Raw genomic sequence first — 16,917 nt, 5'->3', positions numbered from 1 at the left:
TTTTAATTCATCACTAAATGTCGCGAAAAATGTCCTTTGGCGACCCACGCGGCAAAAGCATGAAGCTGCATAAGATGTACACCACGTGATCTTCTGCTGCTGTACGCGGTTCCTGGTCTTCTTATGAGTATTGAAATGCAGTATACTTTTGTATTATTATTCCCAACTTACAATGTGCAGATAAGCCTTCATTTGTAGTGAGCAGAAAAGTGGAGCTGCCTTCGCCTTCGTTTTCGATGAGTTGGCTTGGCTCGCCTATCGAAAGAACAACGACGACGGGGGCCAGCCATTCATGGTATAGGCGTGTACATTCTTTAGAGGGGGGGGGGGCGGAGGAGGCGGTACATGTATAGGAAATGTGAGTACAACAACGCGAACTTGTTGCACCAACTTTTTATTTTCAAAAGTGGTTGAAAAGGTCAAAATGTAGGTGGTTAACCGCAGTTACACTCATTCCTGTGCAAGCAGAACGATGGGCGGCTTTCACAATTTGCGAGGTGGGCCACCTACATCGCTCTCATTTCTCAGCGTTGCTGGAGGAGGCACTCTTACTTTTTTAGAGGCTGCTCAGATCGAAGAATTCGGCTTATTAATTATCCACGCGCTTTAGGAAGTAACCGCTGCAGATGCAAACACTACCGAGGGTGAGCTCTGCGCTGGGCCATACAAAACTAGGTCCTTAAACATCGGTTGCCAGTCCCTTTAATAGAACAAGTGTGGACAGTTTCCTTTTGCGCGGGCATTTGCTTGAGGAAAAAAAAAGATGGCAAAAATGAGGCACCATCCACTATTGTATTTCATCAATGGGAATGTGGACATTCAGATACAAAGGTTCCTCTAGATGTCGTGATAGCTAAGCACGAGGTCGCGGGATAGAATCCCGGCCACGGCGGCCCCACTTCGATGGGGGCGAAATGCAAAAAAAGAAAAAGAAAAAGAAAACATGTGTACTTAGATTTAGGCGAAGGTTAAACAGTCCACAGGTGGTCAACGTTAATCCGGAGTCCCCCACTACGGCGTTCCTCATAATCAGATCGTGGTTTTGGTCCGCGAACCGTCATAATAATAATAAGTAAATAAATCGGGGTGTCTTTGTCTGGTGGTATAGGACTGATGCGCGGTTCGGTGCAGAGGCCGATGATACATTGCGATCGTCATGCTGAAAGGCTTAGGCGACAGGATAATAAGGTAGAGAAGCTGGAAACAGCGCGGTTCCTGAGAGAAGCGGCTGAGCAGCGCACCAAGCTTATTATCCGCGTCCAATGCGAAGAATCACGGAGTGAAGTATGACAAAGTTGCCTGGCCGCTTGCGTCTATAGCTTTGAGCTACACGGTGATTTTGTGCCTTGCAGCCGCTTTAACAGACAGGCTCATGCGTGCGTCATCGGGTTATGATACCACTTTACCACTGCTTGCGACATTTGTAATGGGTAGAGGAGGCCTTGCAAACAAACAAGTGCACCAAAAAGCCAAGCTCCGTTTGCCGCGCGTCAACAACTGATCATATCAAGATCGGATATAAATTGTAATTTCTTGCGCGTTTTTACAGAACGACGAAGGTTACTGATGAAGTATAGCTTTTAATGGTGCGACAGACCTTACTACCTACATATTAACACGATAGGGTTAAGGGCCCCATGTCGAACCACGCATACCTACCACTCTTCGACCACCAAAGTTGCTCATGTCTTTCATTCTTTAAAATTTATTGCTCGGAATTTTGAGAATGACAGCCTACAAACAAATGTAATGAGAAAAAAAACACCGACAGTGCATATCATTTATGTTAGCTCTTCTCAGAATGAAATATTAAACGTGCGATACACTAACAGGAGATCGGCCCACGGAAGAGGCCGCGTTTCTACCAGAAAGCTTGCCTTCGTGCTTATATAGCATTCGCCGCCAGCGTTTCCCGGTAAACGTTACGGTTACATAAGCTGCAGTTTCCGGGAAGTACGAAAATCAGTCAGGGGTATTGAATGCTATCGCATTCCGCTCTTAAAGGCGAAGATTAAACGTCCTCCACTTTTTGTCTATTGCCATGTGCTATACTACAACACGAGTCACAGCGTGGTGTTCCCTATGAAGGTCGAAAACAGTTACGTATTATTACCTCTATAGGAGTGGATCAAATGCCGAGCACAAGTGCTTGAACCTTTCGGAGAGGCATGCTGTACGCACGTGCCTTCTTTGAACGCAGAGCGCAACTATTTCTGCGGTTTCGTCGGTGCAATGCTTGACACCGATCCGTACCAGGCTATCGGCATCAAGGACCCTTTCGGCTTCAACCAAACACCTCGATTCGACGCCACAGTCGAGAAACTTCAGCACAGCACCAAGCGAAAGCGCCGTCGTGACCCTGGATAACGTAGCCATCTTTGTATATTTGGGCAGTCTTCCCAGCACAAGCAACGCATATTCTTGACTTGCGGATGCTCGCGGCCAATTTTTCTCGGCTATTAATGGAAGCTACGGGGGCGGAGTTCCTGCACATGTATTCCTACGCAAAGCAGTGCGGGCGAGTGTAGCGCCACTTTCGGTTTGGCTTCTCCGAGCTTGCATAGCTCGTTTACTTTATTACTCAGAATGAATTTCTAAAGTTAACCGATGTTTATAGACATCTCACGCGTGTCGAGTCCCGTATTTCTAGTAAGGAGAAATCGGCAGCCTCATGTAGCCGAAGCGTGTAATTGATTCACATAGCCGTTCGCAGTAATGTTGCTCGTTGCGGCACATCTTGATACTTCTCTTACAGCGAAACTGTTAAGAGGAGTTCCTCAATGGCTGTCGTGCAGCAGCGACATTGTCGATAGCGTATGCTAGCCAGTGAACAGCGATCAATGTGCAGCCTGCGTCAGAGCTCCGAAGCGGCCGATAGACCACGCCACGGTCGAGAACGCGAAACCGACGCCGGCATCGGTAGCGCTAGCGCAGGACAAATAAGCTCGCTTTTGAACTAGTTTCACCACGCCGACGGTTGTGAGTTTCAGACGGGGTCGCCTAGGTCCCGCGTAGACGTTGCACAAATTTGTTTTACGCGCTTCGACAGCCATTTATTGCTGACGCTGGCTATCAGACTTTCAAAAGAGCTGATATGTGGGACAGCAGTCAACGAAAATTCGCCAGCATTGAGCTTCATACATGGTGGAAACTCTATGCTCACCAGAAGACGCGGGCGCTATTTTGCCTTTGAGGAATGGATAAAATGGGCGATCGTTCCGCATTTTGAAAAACCTGAAAGGGCAAACTAAGACAAATACAAATAAATATCACTAGTTTACTGGTGAAGGTTAAGTGTCGTTTAAGATTACTTGCTTTAGAAAACGAAATAAACATGCTCTCTTTTTTTGACGCAGGAAAACATAATCAAAGTTGCGGTTATACCTGTGGAAGCGCGTCCACCAGTGCACTTCAGTTCCGTGGCCTTCGCTTCGCAAGTCCGCGAGTGTAGCAGGGTCAAAACAAACAACTGATCTCAATAATAGCAACAAAACAGCGCCTATACTTTTCCCTCGGTGTGAGGTTAGATTAAGCGATGGCTGATTTTATAATTTATTTCTTGATGTCGCGACTGATCTTGGAGGCCGAGTAATCCGAGTTTTAGAGACTTTCCTGACCAGTCCTCCTGGGACTCAGCGCTCAAAATCACAGAGCTCATTGCTCAGCTCAAGGCTGTCCAGAGGGCCCGGGCCGTCGCCAAAGAGCTCTGTGTACCGGCCTCGACTGGGTGGAGCCGCCGGATTGATTTAATTCTTTCTCCCCAGGACCTAAATAAAGTTCGCACTCGCTCGCTTTAGAGACACAGCACAGTTGAAATGGTCAAGGGAGTGGCAGCAAGAACCGTTCGTTTTGGGACAAGCACCCGGCGCTCCCGACTGCCTGCGCTCCTCATGATGCCAGCGTTGTGAAAGCGAATGGTCGCGGTGATCGAGTGAGGTGTCATGTTTGTCTGTGGGCGCGTGACACGAAATCATGCTTGTTTGGTTAGTAAGCGAATGTTTACTGCAAGTTGTACCAGCTAGAAAACTACGAAACTTGCTTCTTGTAACTGTGTAAGAGGTTGCTATTGTAATGAATGATTGTGCTTCCGGGTGACAGTGCGACTATTTTTTTGTTATTAACTCAAATCGGATCATTAGAGCTAGGTTATGTTATGATTCGCACCCCAACTTTACAAGTGAATGCAAGCCTGTAAAAAAAATTTGTTTTATTCTGCATTTTTGAGTAGCACAGGTACTCTCCGATTTGTGACGCCCTCCATCACTTATTTTGTAATATTCAAACACTAGCGATATCGGCGAAGAACATGAATCAATGACCAGATTTTAGTTTTGATGCATGCTATACTGTTGTGAATGGGATAAACCTGTTTCGGCACTGTCACTTTGATTACGCCTAATGAGGTATGTGGGCGTTCTCGTTTCAGAAATTGAACTGCGGAATGGCATCGGGGGCCAGCGATCTCGGCGGCATCCAAAGCGAAATCCCCTGCGTGGATTTCGGACGGCTCGCAGCCACGGTCAAGAGCATTTCGCTGAAGTTTAAAGCCCGCGGCGTAGACCTCGACAAGCCGTGCAGCAAGACTGCGGACAACGCGAGCCACTGCTGGATCACGTGGTACCTGCCCACACTGAACGAAGCGATGCGCGACGCTGCGATGCACGTCTTCGAACATGCTCCCGGCAAGTTAGCTCTGAGCTCGGTTCCAGACGCCAACTTAGATCACCAGAATCCGGAGAGCACCCTCCTCGAAAGTGTCACGCTAGTGTATTCGCTGCTGAAAGAGCACCAATGCATCACGCGTCTCGATGTGGGTAACACAGCAGTTTTGTTCTGCTGCTTCCCTGTGCTGCTTCGCAAAGCACTACGGCAGAACAAAGGACTTGAACAGATCCGAGTTCACCCAGATGACGTGAGAGGTGTTTGGAGCGAAACGCGCGCTGTGACTATCCTGTCGTCCGCCCTGGCTAAGCTGTCTCCGGGACTCGATCTCCTGGAAGTTAACGAGCTCATGCCGACTATTGAGTCGGAAGGAGGTGTCGTTGAGGCGGTTAGGAGCGGCAGCTTGCGCCGTCTCGTTATCAGGAACGGCGCGTCGAGAAAAATTGAGAGGAGATTGTTCCGTGCCGTCAGGTATTCTTCCTCCTTGAGCGTGCTCGAAATCGAGGGCAACATGAAACTGGCATTATCGAGTGCCGCCATCTTGTCGGATGCGTTGCGGCATAACACAGTGCTCCGAAAGCTTTCTATACGGTGGTTAGAAAAAGACGCGGTTGGAACGCTGCTCAAATCACTGGAAGGAAACACTACATTGGAGGAGCTCGCACTTGTCTACTCGTACGACGAACCGAACTCCATCCTTTGGGAAGGCTTCGAGGCGCTACGTGTTAACCGTGGCCTTAAGTGCCTGAAGCTCGTGGGTATTAACTTGATCAGTAGCTGTGCGCTAATCATCGCGGATATTCTTAGGGAGAACGACGCGCTTCAGGAAGTCTGCTTGTCCGAGAACAGCATCACTGATCTCGGCGCTGGCGCTCTAGCCAAGGCCTTGCAACAAAACTCAACCTTAAAGCGTCTAGACATCTCTGACTGCACGTTGAGTTGTGACTCCTTGTCGAGCTTCGTAGAATCGCTCTCGCTCAACACCACAGTCGAGTGCGTTCGTCTGGGCGCCGTTGACATTCCGGAGACGTGGACACCGAGTTCGCCCCTTACTGCTAACCACTGTGCTCGCCTAGATGTAACGTGGAACGTGCCTTGTCTTGAAGACTGGGCCGCGTCGCTACGAGAAAGGGAATACCATTTTTCTCGACTCTGCGTTGGCTGGACTGCGGATGCCAAGTTGTCCGGTGTCGTTCAGTGGTTCGACGCATTGCGCGCGGGCGGTGTTTCTCTCACGGAACTTGTCATCAACTGTCCCCGAGCAGTCTCTCAGGATTGTGGCGACGCTGTGGTGTCCTTTCTCGAGACCACTAGTTCTTTGAAGAAGCTTAGCGTGGATTTGGAGGACCACTCCTACAGCTACATTGCTGCCATCATACGAGGTCTGGCCCGTAACAAAAGCGTCAGGGAGGCGAAATTTTGCCAGTCCTACATCATAGACCGTGTGGCCAAAGCCCTTCAAGAGCTATTACGTAGAAACCGGACCTTGAAACGTCTGGCGTTTAAGTCTTACTATTTCAGAGTGCATGCCGTCCGATCTATAGCGCGCGCGTTAGAGGACAACTTTGTTCTTCTATCCTTTGACTTTGACGACCCGCCTCTTGTGAGCTTGTATCCCATTCTGAGCATCACCGACAGGAATCAGTCGCTTCTCAATCGCGCAGTCGAATGCGTGTTGAACTCTTCCGTGGACGAGGAGTCTATGCGGGCCCTGAGCCTTCTCTCCACAAGCGACTCGCTGCTCGATGCAGTTGCTGACGTTTCGGGCAAGGGAAGAGAGGAATGCAGGAGCCTAGTGCAGGAATCAATTCGCCGCCTACAGAGCGCGTTGTAGAATTAGCGACGTCGAAAGTGCTGTGGGGAGGTTGGGTAGGATAGCAAGTGCCAAATTACAAGCGCGATTTTTTGGGGGAAACATTCACTCCACTCTGTTGATATATGTGACTTTTTTTCGTAGAGTCCTCTGAAGTTTATCTGCCCCTTTCTCCCAGTTGAAAGATACAACAAACACAAAAAATCCCATCCGCGACATTCGCGTTCGTTTCAATAAGAAAAGTTTGCCATATGCAGCAAAAAAAGGAGCAGTTGAGCCCGAAAAGCGAAGCATCGATTCCGATAGCGTATTAGTGGACAGCTATACGAAGTAAGGATAGTAGTTTATCGGCCGTATAAACTTGTAAACATAGGCATACTAAGTTGTCATGCGCGCACAAGCAAACATGAACACATCACACTCGATGACCGCAGAAACTCGCTGTCAAACTGCTAGAGTGAGGAAGCGCGGCAGCAGCAGCGAGCGAACTAACCTTCGTGCTGCCTCTTGCATGAACGCCAACTAAGCTGCGAAAACAGCGCGCGGTGGACTGTGCCCCCGTAGCAGATGGCTTACAAGATGCAGCGGCCCATGCGCGCGCGGCCGTCAGCACCGCCCTTAGTAGAACGCGCCCTGCTCCCCTGCCTTTCCCTCCCTCTGGAGCCTTACGCGCGACGGAAGACGGCGCGCTTCCTCCCTTTCGTGCGCGAGATTGAGCTGCGACCGCCTGCTCACCCTCGCGCGCTCTCACTCGCACATACAGCATACGGCGCGCGGCGACGATTTTATCGTCTTTGAAATTGATAGGGAACCGCACGGCGACGCCGGCGCGGAAACGCGCTTGGAGTGTTTATATAATTGCTATCGCAATAAAGTCAATAAATGTGCGACGGTATTTCTGTCTTCACCATGGTTAGGGCCGCCTCTTCCATATGCTTTTGCTGTAATATGAAAGCGCTCTCCTCAAACAGTTTCTTATACCTAAACACGCAAGTTATCTCTCAAGGAATGCTTTCTCACAATAATTTTCTGTCAGCGTGCTACAATGAAACAGATGCGAGTAATTGAACATTACCCACCTCTTAAGTCGCAGCGTTCTCTCTCAACTTCTACACCTTACGACCATCGTCCGTAAATACCGCTTCCTTGGCCATAATACCATGCGGTGACGCAAGCGTTATCTGCTTCTGGTAGAATTGAACAGAGTGTGTGTTCACGTGTTTGTTTCGTACGTGGCATTCTAAAAGAATATTCACGTTGGACTTCACGTGATGAATGAGGACGCTGAGGCACGACGGGCATTGTTTGCTGGTTTGCGTTACAGGAATGAAAAAGTCGGACACCGCTGGACTTTTGCCGCAATGCTGCGAACGTATATGCAATGCAAACTACAAATTAGCTTTTTGTGCTGTTATCTAGGTTCGATAATAATCTGATAACATGTAATTATCTAGCACCTACGTTTACAATTGCTTCTATATCACGCTTGTCAGGTTTTTTTGTAGCCGTCAGCGGTAACATCAGCGCTGCCACAGCTAGGCTAAAGCTGCCGCCAACTTGTGAATGTGTTGAAATAGGCTGTTTATAATGTTTCCTCTCCTCTAGAAATAAAAAAAATGAGAAAGCGAACACGTTGACTATCGAACCCAAATTTCTTGAGTGGCAGGCAGGGACGGTACCATGCAAAAAAGTCTAATTCAAGATGGCGGCATTCTGACGGAGTTGCAAAACATAAGAAAGCTGTAACCATCGGAGGTTGTTTGTATGAATAAAGCAATAACTTTTCGACAGTGTTGCTGGGAGGGGCTGCTGGGACGCTTATTCGTTTATTATTATGGTTAAAAGGGCGGGGCCCTGAAACAATCTTAACATAGTAAGAAAACGCTGCCGTTTTGTTAACGAGGGCCATGTGAACATGTGGGCAGAATATTACACAGTATGTAGCAGGGAAGTCACAACCTCGTACTCTCTCCTTCGCAACGTCGTCATGCAGCGTCATCGCGAGCAGTGAAGTCCGCAGCACCCATGGTTTCCTGATTGTGAGAACACTTCAGTAATTCACTTATTGCTCATTTGAGTTGAGTAAAATTATATATGTATGTGATCTCAAAAAGACAGAAAAACCATTTCATCTTTGCACTTGCGGTATATACACAGCTGTTGCTGCGTCTACTTTGCGTGGCCTTCCGAGCTGAAAAGTGTAGCGTAGTTACTGCGACCGCCACGGGGCCCCGCATGAGCCGTTTCGCTGCCGAGGAGTTCAACATTTGGGAGGAGCCAGGGGGCATTGCACCCTTGCACCACCTAACCGTCTCCTCTGTGTAGATTCCAGCACGCTAGTGAAAAACGAAAAGAGAACGCCGCTTACCTGACCGATAACTACGTATGACTTCGCTTGTGCTGCAAGGATTCGAGAAATTTTCACCACAGGAGATTCGACAAGCGGAATTATTAGTGGTTTCATTCTATGATTAATTACAGAAAAATGACCGACCCCTCCCCTGCCGGAAAATGGGGGTATGTGAAGCTTCTCCTGCGTGCACCTGACCTTCGTCACGGTTAAGTAACCCACAGGTAATGGTGCCGGATTGCTTCGGCCTCCCGCTCCCTCAGCTCGGGGAGATCTTCTCGTTGCTGCCTGATTGCCTGCGCTCGGGCGGCTGTAAAGGCGCGTTAATGGTCCAGCGTTATCGGCGAGCGTCGTTAGACGCCGGACGCATCGGAGCTCGCTGGCCGCGTCCGGTTATGTTGGCGGCGCAAGTACGTCGAACCATCTGTCGAAGTATAAACGCTATTGTGCTCGCCAACGTGACGTGTCGTGTGCGCGCGCTCACCCTACATCAGGTTATATTTAGGCCGAGCTCTTTCACGGGCGAGTTCTCGCCGCCGCTCGTAAAAGGCTGCCAGTTCCTCGGGGGAACGCACAACGCGCGGCCGTCTCATCCGTTTTCCGAAAATGAACTGAACGGAAATAAAGGCGGCGCAGCGTGCGCGAAGCCCTTTCCTGCCCTTTCCCTCCCCGGCGGAAGCGAAACGGCTCTGATTGGTTGCGTGCGTGGCGTGAGCGCGCGCCTATGCAGCTGGAATCCTTGCTAATGATTCCCGCTCCGGTAGCTGTCAACTCACCAAACTGCCCTTTCCCGTAGTGGCTCTGCTGTGGGAGTAACTGGGTTTTTGCGTGACCATATCTCCATGGAAACTTGTGAGCCGGTACAAGCTTCGCTTAAAAAGTGTTTCTGGACCCCTTTAATGATACGAGGCGTGTGGGTGCTCGGACATATACGCACGTCGGAGGGCACCCAGCGGGTAATCTCACCTCACCAGCAATAAGAGACAGGCTTTTCCTGCACTTTTGGTTATGCTATGGCCAGCGCCTTGTGGTACATTTCCCGCGCTGCAAAGTGCCTTTTTCTGCCTTCCGCCCACGTGCCAGTCCTCCAGCATATATGGCATCGCGGAAGGCTGTGTTTGGCTTCACGCGCGATGCGAATTCGGCGTTCCCTTTCGCGACCCGATGAGGGCTGAAGCAGACTGGGACATAACACTGACACCAGTTTAACTAGTATATGTGTATATTTGCTATCACAATAATATCGTTATTGCGCCAGCCTGCGATCGAACTCATCTAAGTGCCACTTTGGACGTCGTAAAATTACCGTTCTTGGCCATCTCGTCAATGCCTCTGGTGTTCAACCCGACTCTGACAAGATTCGCGCTGTCCAGAACTTTCCCGTTGCGTCTTCCGCCGCAGACGTAAGAATCTTTGTTTGTCTATGGTGGTACTTTCGTCGTTTTATCCATTTCGCCGAAGTCACTCGCATACTCACCGACTTATTTAAGAAGGACGTCGCTTTCACATGGGGCCTTGCTCAAACCAAGGCCTTCTCCACCCTCGTTCGCTTGCTCACGGCTCCCTCATCGCCTGCTCATTATGACCCATCTGCCGCCACTGAACTTCGCACGGATGCCAGTGGCCATGGAATTGGGGCTGTACTTGTTCAATGGCAGCGTAGCGCAGGGCACGTAATTGCATGCGCCAGTCCACTCCTGTCACCCGCCGAAAGAAATTTGTCTGTTATCGAACGGGAGTGCCTAGCGTTAGTTTGGGGAGTTGCCAAATTCCGCCCCTACTTCTGCAACGTAACAATATCGACATAACTCCATTTAGTCTATGTGCACGACAGTGTGAACATGAATACATGGAAAAAAAAATTCGGCAGTGGCACTTGCGACTACTTAACGAGTGGAAATGCGAAAGCATTATAGTCGCTTTGGTGAAATGTTCTCTGCGCATTTCTTGTCCGTGCAAGCTCTCGCCTGCGTTTTAACTGCGCTTCGGTAAGGCCATATGAAAACGTGCCAAGCATCTCAACGCGCTCACTTGCCCGCGAGGAGTTCACACCTCGAAGGACCGTTCAGCGGCGTTCAGTTAAATGCCGTCAATTTGAATGGCTATGCAATGCTTTATTGATGGTTCGGATGCTTGTTGTGAGTTTGTTCTTTATTGAAACGTATGCTGTTCTCAATGAATGTATGCCGTGTTTTCAATCAATCAATCAATCGCTTGCTTACGGGTGTATGAGCCACTGGAGATGATGGCAGATGCTTGTTTGGAGCTTGTTCTTTATTGAAACGTAGGTTGTTCTGTACGTTGTATGGGTCATTCCAAGGAATGTATGCACTGTTCGCTTCACTTTGCTGAGTGCCCGTAGCCTCTACAATACGAGGGAGATGAGCCATTGCTGCTGATGATAATTTCTGCTCACGGATGGTCACGAGAAATGCCGACCACAGAGAGGGTAACAGCTTCGCTGCAATACCGGTGTAGAAAGCACTTCTTGCGACGAACGATAACTTAATAGTCTGGTGCTAAACGATGATTTTTGTAAAGTAAAACAATGTAAAAGTAATACAAACCTGACGACTCGCTGTCCTAATGGTTTCTGCGACAGCTAAGACCAAATTCACTTTATGGGCTATTGTCTATAAAATTTCTGAAAAGGACCCCTTTGGAACTGTACGAACAGCAGTAGAAAGAAGAATTAAAAGAAAGAGCTACATGCTGTCAAAATTATTTTTGTTATTAGGGATCCTGTATGGTCGTACCCTCTGGAACCCTGTTGCACAGACACGTTCTCGCTTGAATTAATGCGCCAGTCATATAGCTGTCCTTGAAAACACCTGCACCGAACGTGCACCGAACGTTCAGCTGCTTTCGAACGTGAAAATGGGCTTCCTCATGGTACTGCTTTATTTCTCTTTAACTGTTAAGATTTAATGATTTAGGATTTAACTGTTATTGAATGCATATACAAACTTTCAAAGTGCTGAGCCTCCCCTATGTGGTTGCTACAACTATGTATCTCTTCCTACCAGCTCCGAGGGACATCTTTCTGAGTGGTCGGTCGTGTCTATCTCGTCACGTAGTGACCCTGTGACGAAACTGTTGACTCGGTGCCCGCAGATGATTGGCGTGTGACAGCTGGTCCTTCGTCTCGTGCAGTGTAATTAGAACGCCTATCTGCTTGCGGTCTTCCCTGACAAAACCGTTGCCGCGTATATACATGCCGCTGCGTCTAATATGTACGCTTCCTCCTTCCCCACCAGCCCCCCGCCCCTCTCCCCGCGCCGCTCAAAAAAAAAAAAGAAGAAGGGAAAGAAAGAAGGCTCAAAATGCTCCTCCAGCTCCGAGCTTAGTTACTGCTACATTGGCAGTTTCTCGCAGCGTACGCCACCATAATATCAAAATCAAATTCACTGCCATCGACGCAGGGAAGAACTGGAGTCAAAAATTGAAGTCAGGGAAAGTCTGTGAAACACGTGATCATGTCGCGTGTGGCGTTTGAGAGTCCTCCGCTGCCATGCTAGCCGTGCTCAGCGTGCAGCCCCTCGGAAAAGACAACGCGTGCGCGACAACAACGTGCGGCAGCCACAAGGTTGTAGCAGAGGTGATAAATGTATGACTTATAGGAAAATGACCGAAGTTCCGCGAGTGTATCGGTTAGCTAGACGACATGCACAGTGTGGCGGAAAAATACATCCGTACAAGTACGGATCGAATTAATGAAACCTACCGGAAACCATGCAAGAAGACTGGGCCGAGAACCCCGAGTGCAGGGTTGCGTGTTGGGCCTACTTTTTGAGAGCGATAGGGTGATGTGAACGCCTTCACGGAGAGATGGCTTGCGTAACCACGCTGCGTGATGCAGTGCTCTCCACTAAGGTGTTAATTCGGGCTAGCTTGCCTGTCATACTGAGATACTATACCAGGTGCTTTTTTTTAACTGCACAAAAGTTAGAAATGAGCTGTGGCAGATAACACAATTCTATAGCCCTTGAGCTAAATTACTCGGTGAAGCACCTATTACTTCTACGAAAAATCCACATTGCTTGGTTAAATAATTAGTATAACTTCACTAATTGCATATTTAATTAGTTACGTTATTGAACATGGAACCCCAGGAATTGTAGCGGATGAACTCGATTGCAAGGCGCATTCACTTAGAACTGATTCTCTGAACTACACTAGTTTCGATGTATTCGTTCTCGAAGTGTCCCACGAAATGCATTGGCGTCCCAGTTACTTGTGTGCTTCAATGTAAAAAACCGCGTTTTCATTAAAAGTCGGTGGGATGCAGTGCATTTTTATTCTAAATTTGATAGCGCGTCTCTCGAAATCCGTGCCATCCTCAGAATTCGTTCCAAGTTGGTGTGCCTTGCAAAGACACTAATTCTTAATGTGATGTATGTGGCGTAAAAGGATTACTTAGAAGGGTAATTAGTGTAGTTATGCTAAGTATTCAATTAGGCAGTTTGATTTCTCGTAGAAGTAATGGCCGCGTCGTCGAGGAAGTTAGCTCAAGGGTCATGCTATCTGCCACAGGCAACATTACAGAGAAAATGCTGGCTGCATCGCAATCGAGAGAAGATATAAACAAGAAGTGGCAACCGGCAAAGCAGATTGGTTGGGGATGATACGAACCACAATCTTAAAACGGGCGTAGTGAATGTTCGCCACGGCACACCGCACCGCGCCTTACTGTGCACTGGTGCATATGGACGCTGCCCAGCTAGAAGAAAACCGGCTGAACGCGGCACGACAGGCAGCGAAAGACGCTAAGAAGACAGAGCGCACTGCCCAGGTAGAAGAAGAAAAGCGCTTGAAGGAAGCGCCACGCAGCGTGGCGCCATCTCTGGAGGCGACGCAACACCCGCGCCGCGGAACTCACGGACCGCTGACGTTCAGAAAAGCACAGGCAACCCTGTCTCAGTGCCAAGAGCTAACAGTGAAATATGTGGGGCCCTCTATGTGTATATTGAACGTCGCTATTGGAAATGACAAAACTTCAGCGTACTAGAAGTTACAGCTTGAGTAATATTGTGAACAAACATTAGGAAGAAGTGGCAAGCAATATTTTAAAAATACTTGTTTGGACAGTAAATAGCGTATGTAATGAGGTCCTGTACAAAGGGTTGGGGGTCGGAGACCGCATTTTCCTGAGTTTTTACTGGTTGCTCGGTTGATCTAGTTTTGTTCTTGCAACTTTCCTGGATGTTCTCGTTTGAGTGCCCGGACAACGGCTGTGGCTTGTTGCTCAAGCTGGCTTGAAGGTCGCCGACAAAGGGAGCTCAAAGCATTTCATGCTTAAAAAGTTGGTGCATCTAAAGAAAAGAAACAGCAGCTATTACGCCAAAAAGACAAGGAAAGACATCTAAGAATACAACAAGGTATTGTTCTAGCGCTTGACTTGTGTTTAATTGTCGAGTGTGGGCAAAGGTCTAGCCAGGGTGAGGAAACACCGAACACCCCTCCTCCCCCTCCCGTTCGCAATTTCTGTGCACTAGGATGCAGTCTGCCCAACCCCTTCTCTCCCGTTCCGCCGCCCCTCTCCCCCAGGAAATTGATAGGTATAGCAGTGAGTGCGGGTGCACGCGTTTTTTTGACCAGGTGCGCGATCGAAGATCGCTGTTCGAAATGCGCGTTCAGTTCGCGTTCACTTTCGCCTCACGCCGTCGGCCTAGGCCAACCGCGTGAGGCGAAACTGAACGTAAACTAAAGGCGCGTTTTGAACAACGATCCCCGATCGCGCCTCAGTGCAGTGTCGTGGGCAGAGCCTGAGTACAGCTGACTCCAGAATTAATCGAAGCCGTTCATATTCAAGAGAGAGAGAGAGGAAAGACGAGGGAGGTTCAAAATTTATCATATAGGTGCGTGAGCAGCGCTTCAGTATCGCAATCTGCAACTGAATCGCTAATTCAAGTAGTTATGCACGCAGCACCATCTTTCACATGATGTCATGCCGCAGTTCACATGTGCAAGAGATTCATGTAGGAAAAAATACGTTTCTCGAAATAAACAGTTGAAATTTAGCGCCAGTGTCGTCGTTCTTATCTCCGTCGTTGTGATTATAGCGATATTTGAGGGAAGTTTTCTTTCTCTACTAGAGAAAGTCTCTAGTCTCTGGTTTCTCTAGTCTTATGTGTGTCTAATCAATGTATACCAGCGAACTGGCTCACAGGTGTGTAAACATTGTCTGCTGACCAAGCACAAGCACCTCAGTGCTGCGTAAAAAGGAGGCTACCTTGGTACATAAAACCTGGACATATAATGCCGGCTCACACACATTTCTAAAGCACACTGATCTGCTAATGGAATAGTGAATTATATTTCACGGATTCCTTGTTTTCTTTAATCTAGCGGTCCCGTATGTGCCACAGGGGTGTGGCCAGTCTTGGCCGATCCTCCAGATGGGTATGTTCCGCGGTCACACAAAGAGGTACACAATCCACATAACCATGAGCTTTAAAACGAGAACAAGGTAAAAGCGGGTACCAACGTTTCGGCAAGTGGTCTTGTCTTTTTCAAGCCGCCGTTGGCTGCCGCTTTTACCTTGTTCTCGTTTTAAAGCTCATCGTCACGAATTTCCACCTCCCGCCTTCTCCGGGTTTTCTCCACAATCCAGATAAGTGTTGCTTGATACGCGTCGTAGCTTTCTGTGCTTCAACCTGTCATCGCCATCGTTCCATCGTCAAGCATCTTACATCGACTGCGTCCTCGTGATATCGCTGTGCATGAGCGTGGCACTATGCATCTACTTAAGTAGGACTTCGAGAATCGTGTTCCATGAGATTACACGTTGCTTAGGATGGAAGTAAACAGAACTTTCGTCATCACCGTTAGTTGCAAAGCATACAACTAACCGCTTTACTTTATTATCTTTCGCTTCACGTAGTTTCCAACATGTGTGTTGGATAATGCTAATGATAACCTGAATAATGCTTTCTCCTAGTACGTGTCCTCAATTCGTGCTCTCTGCTTTGCACACAACAGCGTCATTGCGACCTCTACAGTACTCACTGCTATTAATCTGTGTGGGGCATGAAACGAGGCGCATATTGTCGAGCGCCAAAGCTGCGCGTTATCGCAGCAGTTGACGGGAACGGCTTCTAGCATAATATTGTCGGAGGGTCAAAAAAAAGAAAACTTACCCAGCGGCAGTGGTGGGTAAATTGTTGGCGGTTAGGCTAAATTGGTTACAAATAAGTAGTATGTAGAACTTGCTGCAGCTAACTCTAGCCAAGCTGTTCAACGAAAAAAGAAAGAATAAATAAAACACGATGCAACATATTATAAGAACTACGGTGTTTGGTCGTCAGAGGCCTGATGACCGAGCATCGCAGGTCCTAATATCGTGTCTTGCGGCGTGTTTTCTAAATCCTTTTCTTTTTTGTTGAAGTGCTTGCATAAAGTTAGCTGGGACACTTTTGACATAACTACAGAGATAGTAACTGTGTCGTTTTTTAACGCGACAGCGTTAAGGAGCTCGTGTCGTAGAAAAGCCGGTGTCGTCGGCGGCGTTGGCCGCGGTCGAAAAAGCTCGGAGGGCAATTCATAAATAAAAACAACTTGCAAGATGGGCTGAGTGCAGTGGCGTAGCCAGAAATTTCTTTCGGGGGAGTGGGGGCTCACATTGCAGCTTGACCTCCTCCTTAAAAAGCTTTAGCTCGGGTGCTCATCTAAATACAAGTAAATACGTTTTTCTCGGCAGCCACTACACCAAATTTGACCAGGCTTGCTGCATTTAAAATAAAAATTTTAATTCTACTCACTTTTCGTTTCGATTTTTTTCATTTAGGTTGTCAGTTCTTTATTAAAAATTGGAAAAAATCACAAACTTTCTGAAAACGAAATTATCAAGTTTAACACTCTGTAACTCAACAATGAAAAATAGCATCACAATTTTGTGAATTACATCTAATAGTGCATCTACAGCGGACAAAATCGATGTTACACATGAATTTAAGAAAATTAGTATTTACCCTTTTAATGACGTAACCAGTTCACGTAAGATACAAATTGACATATCAAATTTGTCCGCTCTGACGGTTATAATAGATGCCCTTTATGGAGCCGCGATATCTGTTTTTGATGCAGAGCTATT

At 48.0% G+C, this 16,917-nt stretch overlaps 1 protein-coding gene across 2 annotated transcripts in view; it reads left to right on the top strand.

Annotated features, from left to right (window-relative positions):
* LOC142557610 (uncharacterized) overlaps positions 1–15,051 on the top strand; it is a 38,107-nt gene extending 23,056 nt beyond the window's left edge. For both annotated transcript variants that reach the window (XM_075669575.1, XM_075669574.1), the window contains one exon: positions 4,427–15,051. In XM_075669575.1, coding sequence (XP_075525690.1) covers positions 4,442–6,496 — 2,055 coding nt within the window. In that variant the 5' untranslated portion in view covers positions 4,427–4,441 and the 3' untranslated portion in view covers positions 6,497–15,051. The remainder of the gene's footprint in view (positions 1–4,426) is intronic.
* Positions 15,052–16,917: the final 1,866 nt, after the last annotated feature.

This window comes from Dermacentor variabilis, chromosome 9, assembly GCF_050947875.1.
Source record: "Dermacentor variabilis isolate Ectoservices chromosome 9, ASM5094787v1, whole genome shotgun sequence".
Lineage (NCBI taxonomy): Eukaryota > Metazoa > Arthropoda > Arachnida > Ixodida > Ixodidae > Dermacentor > Dermacentor variabilis.
This window is presented reverse-complemented; position numbering and strand designations above follow the sequence as displayed.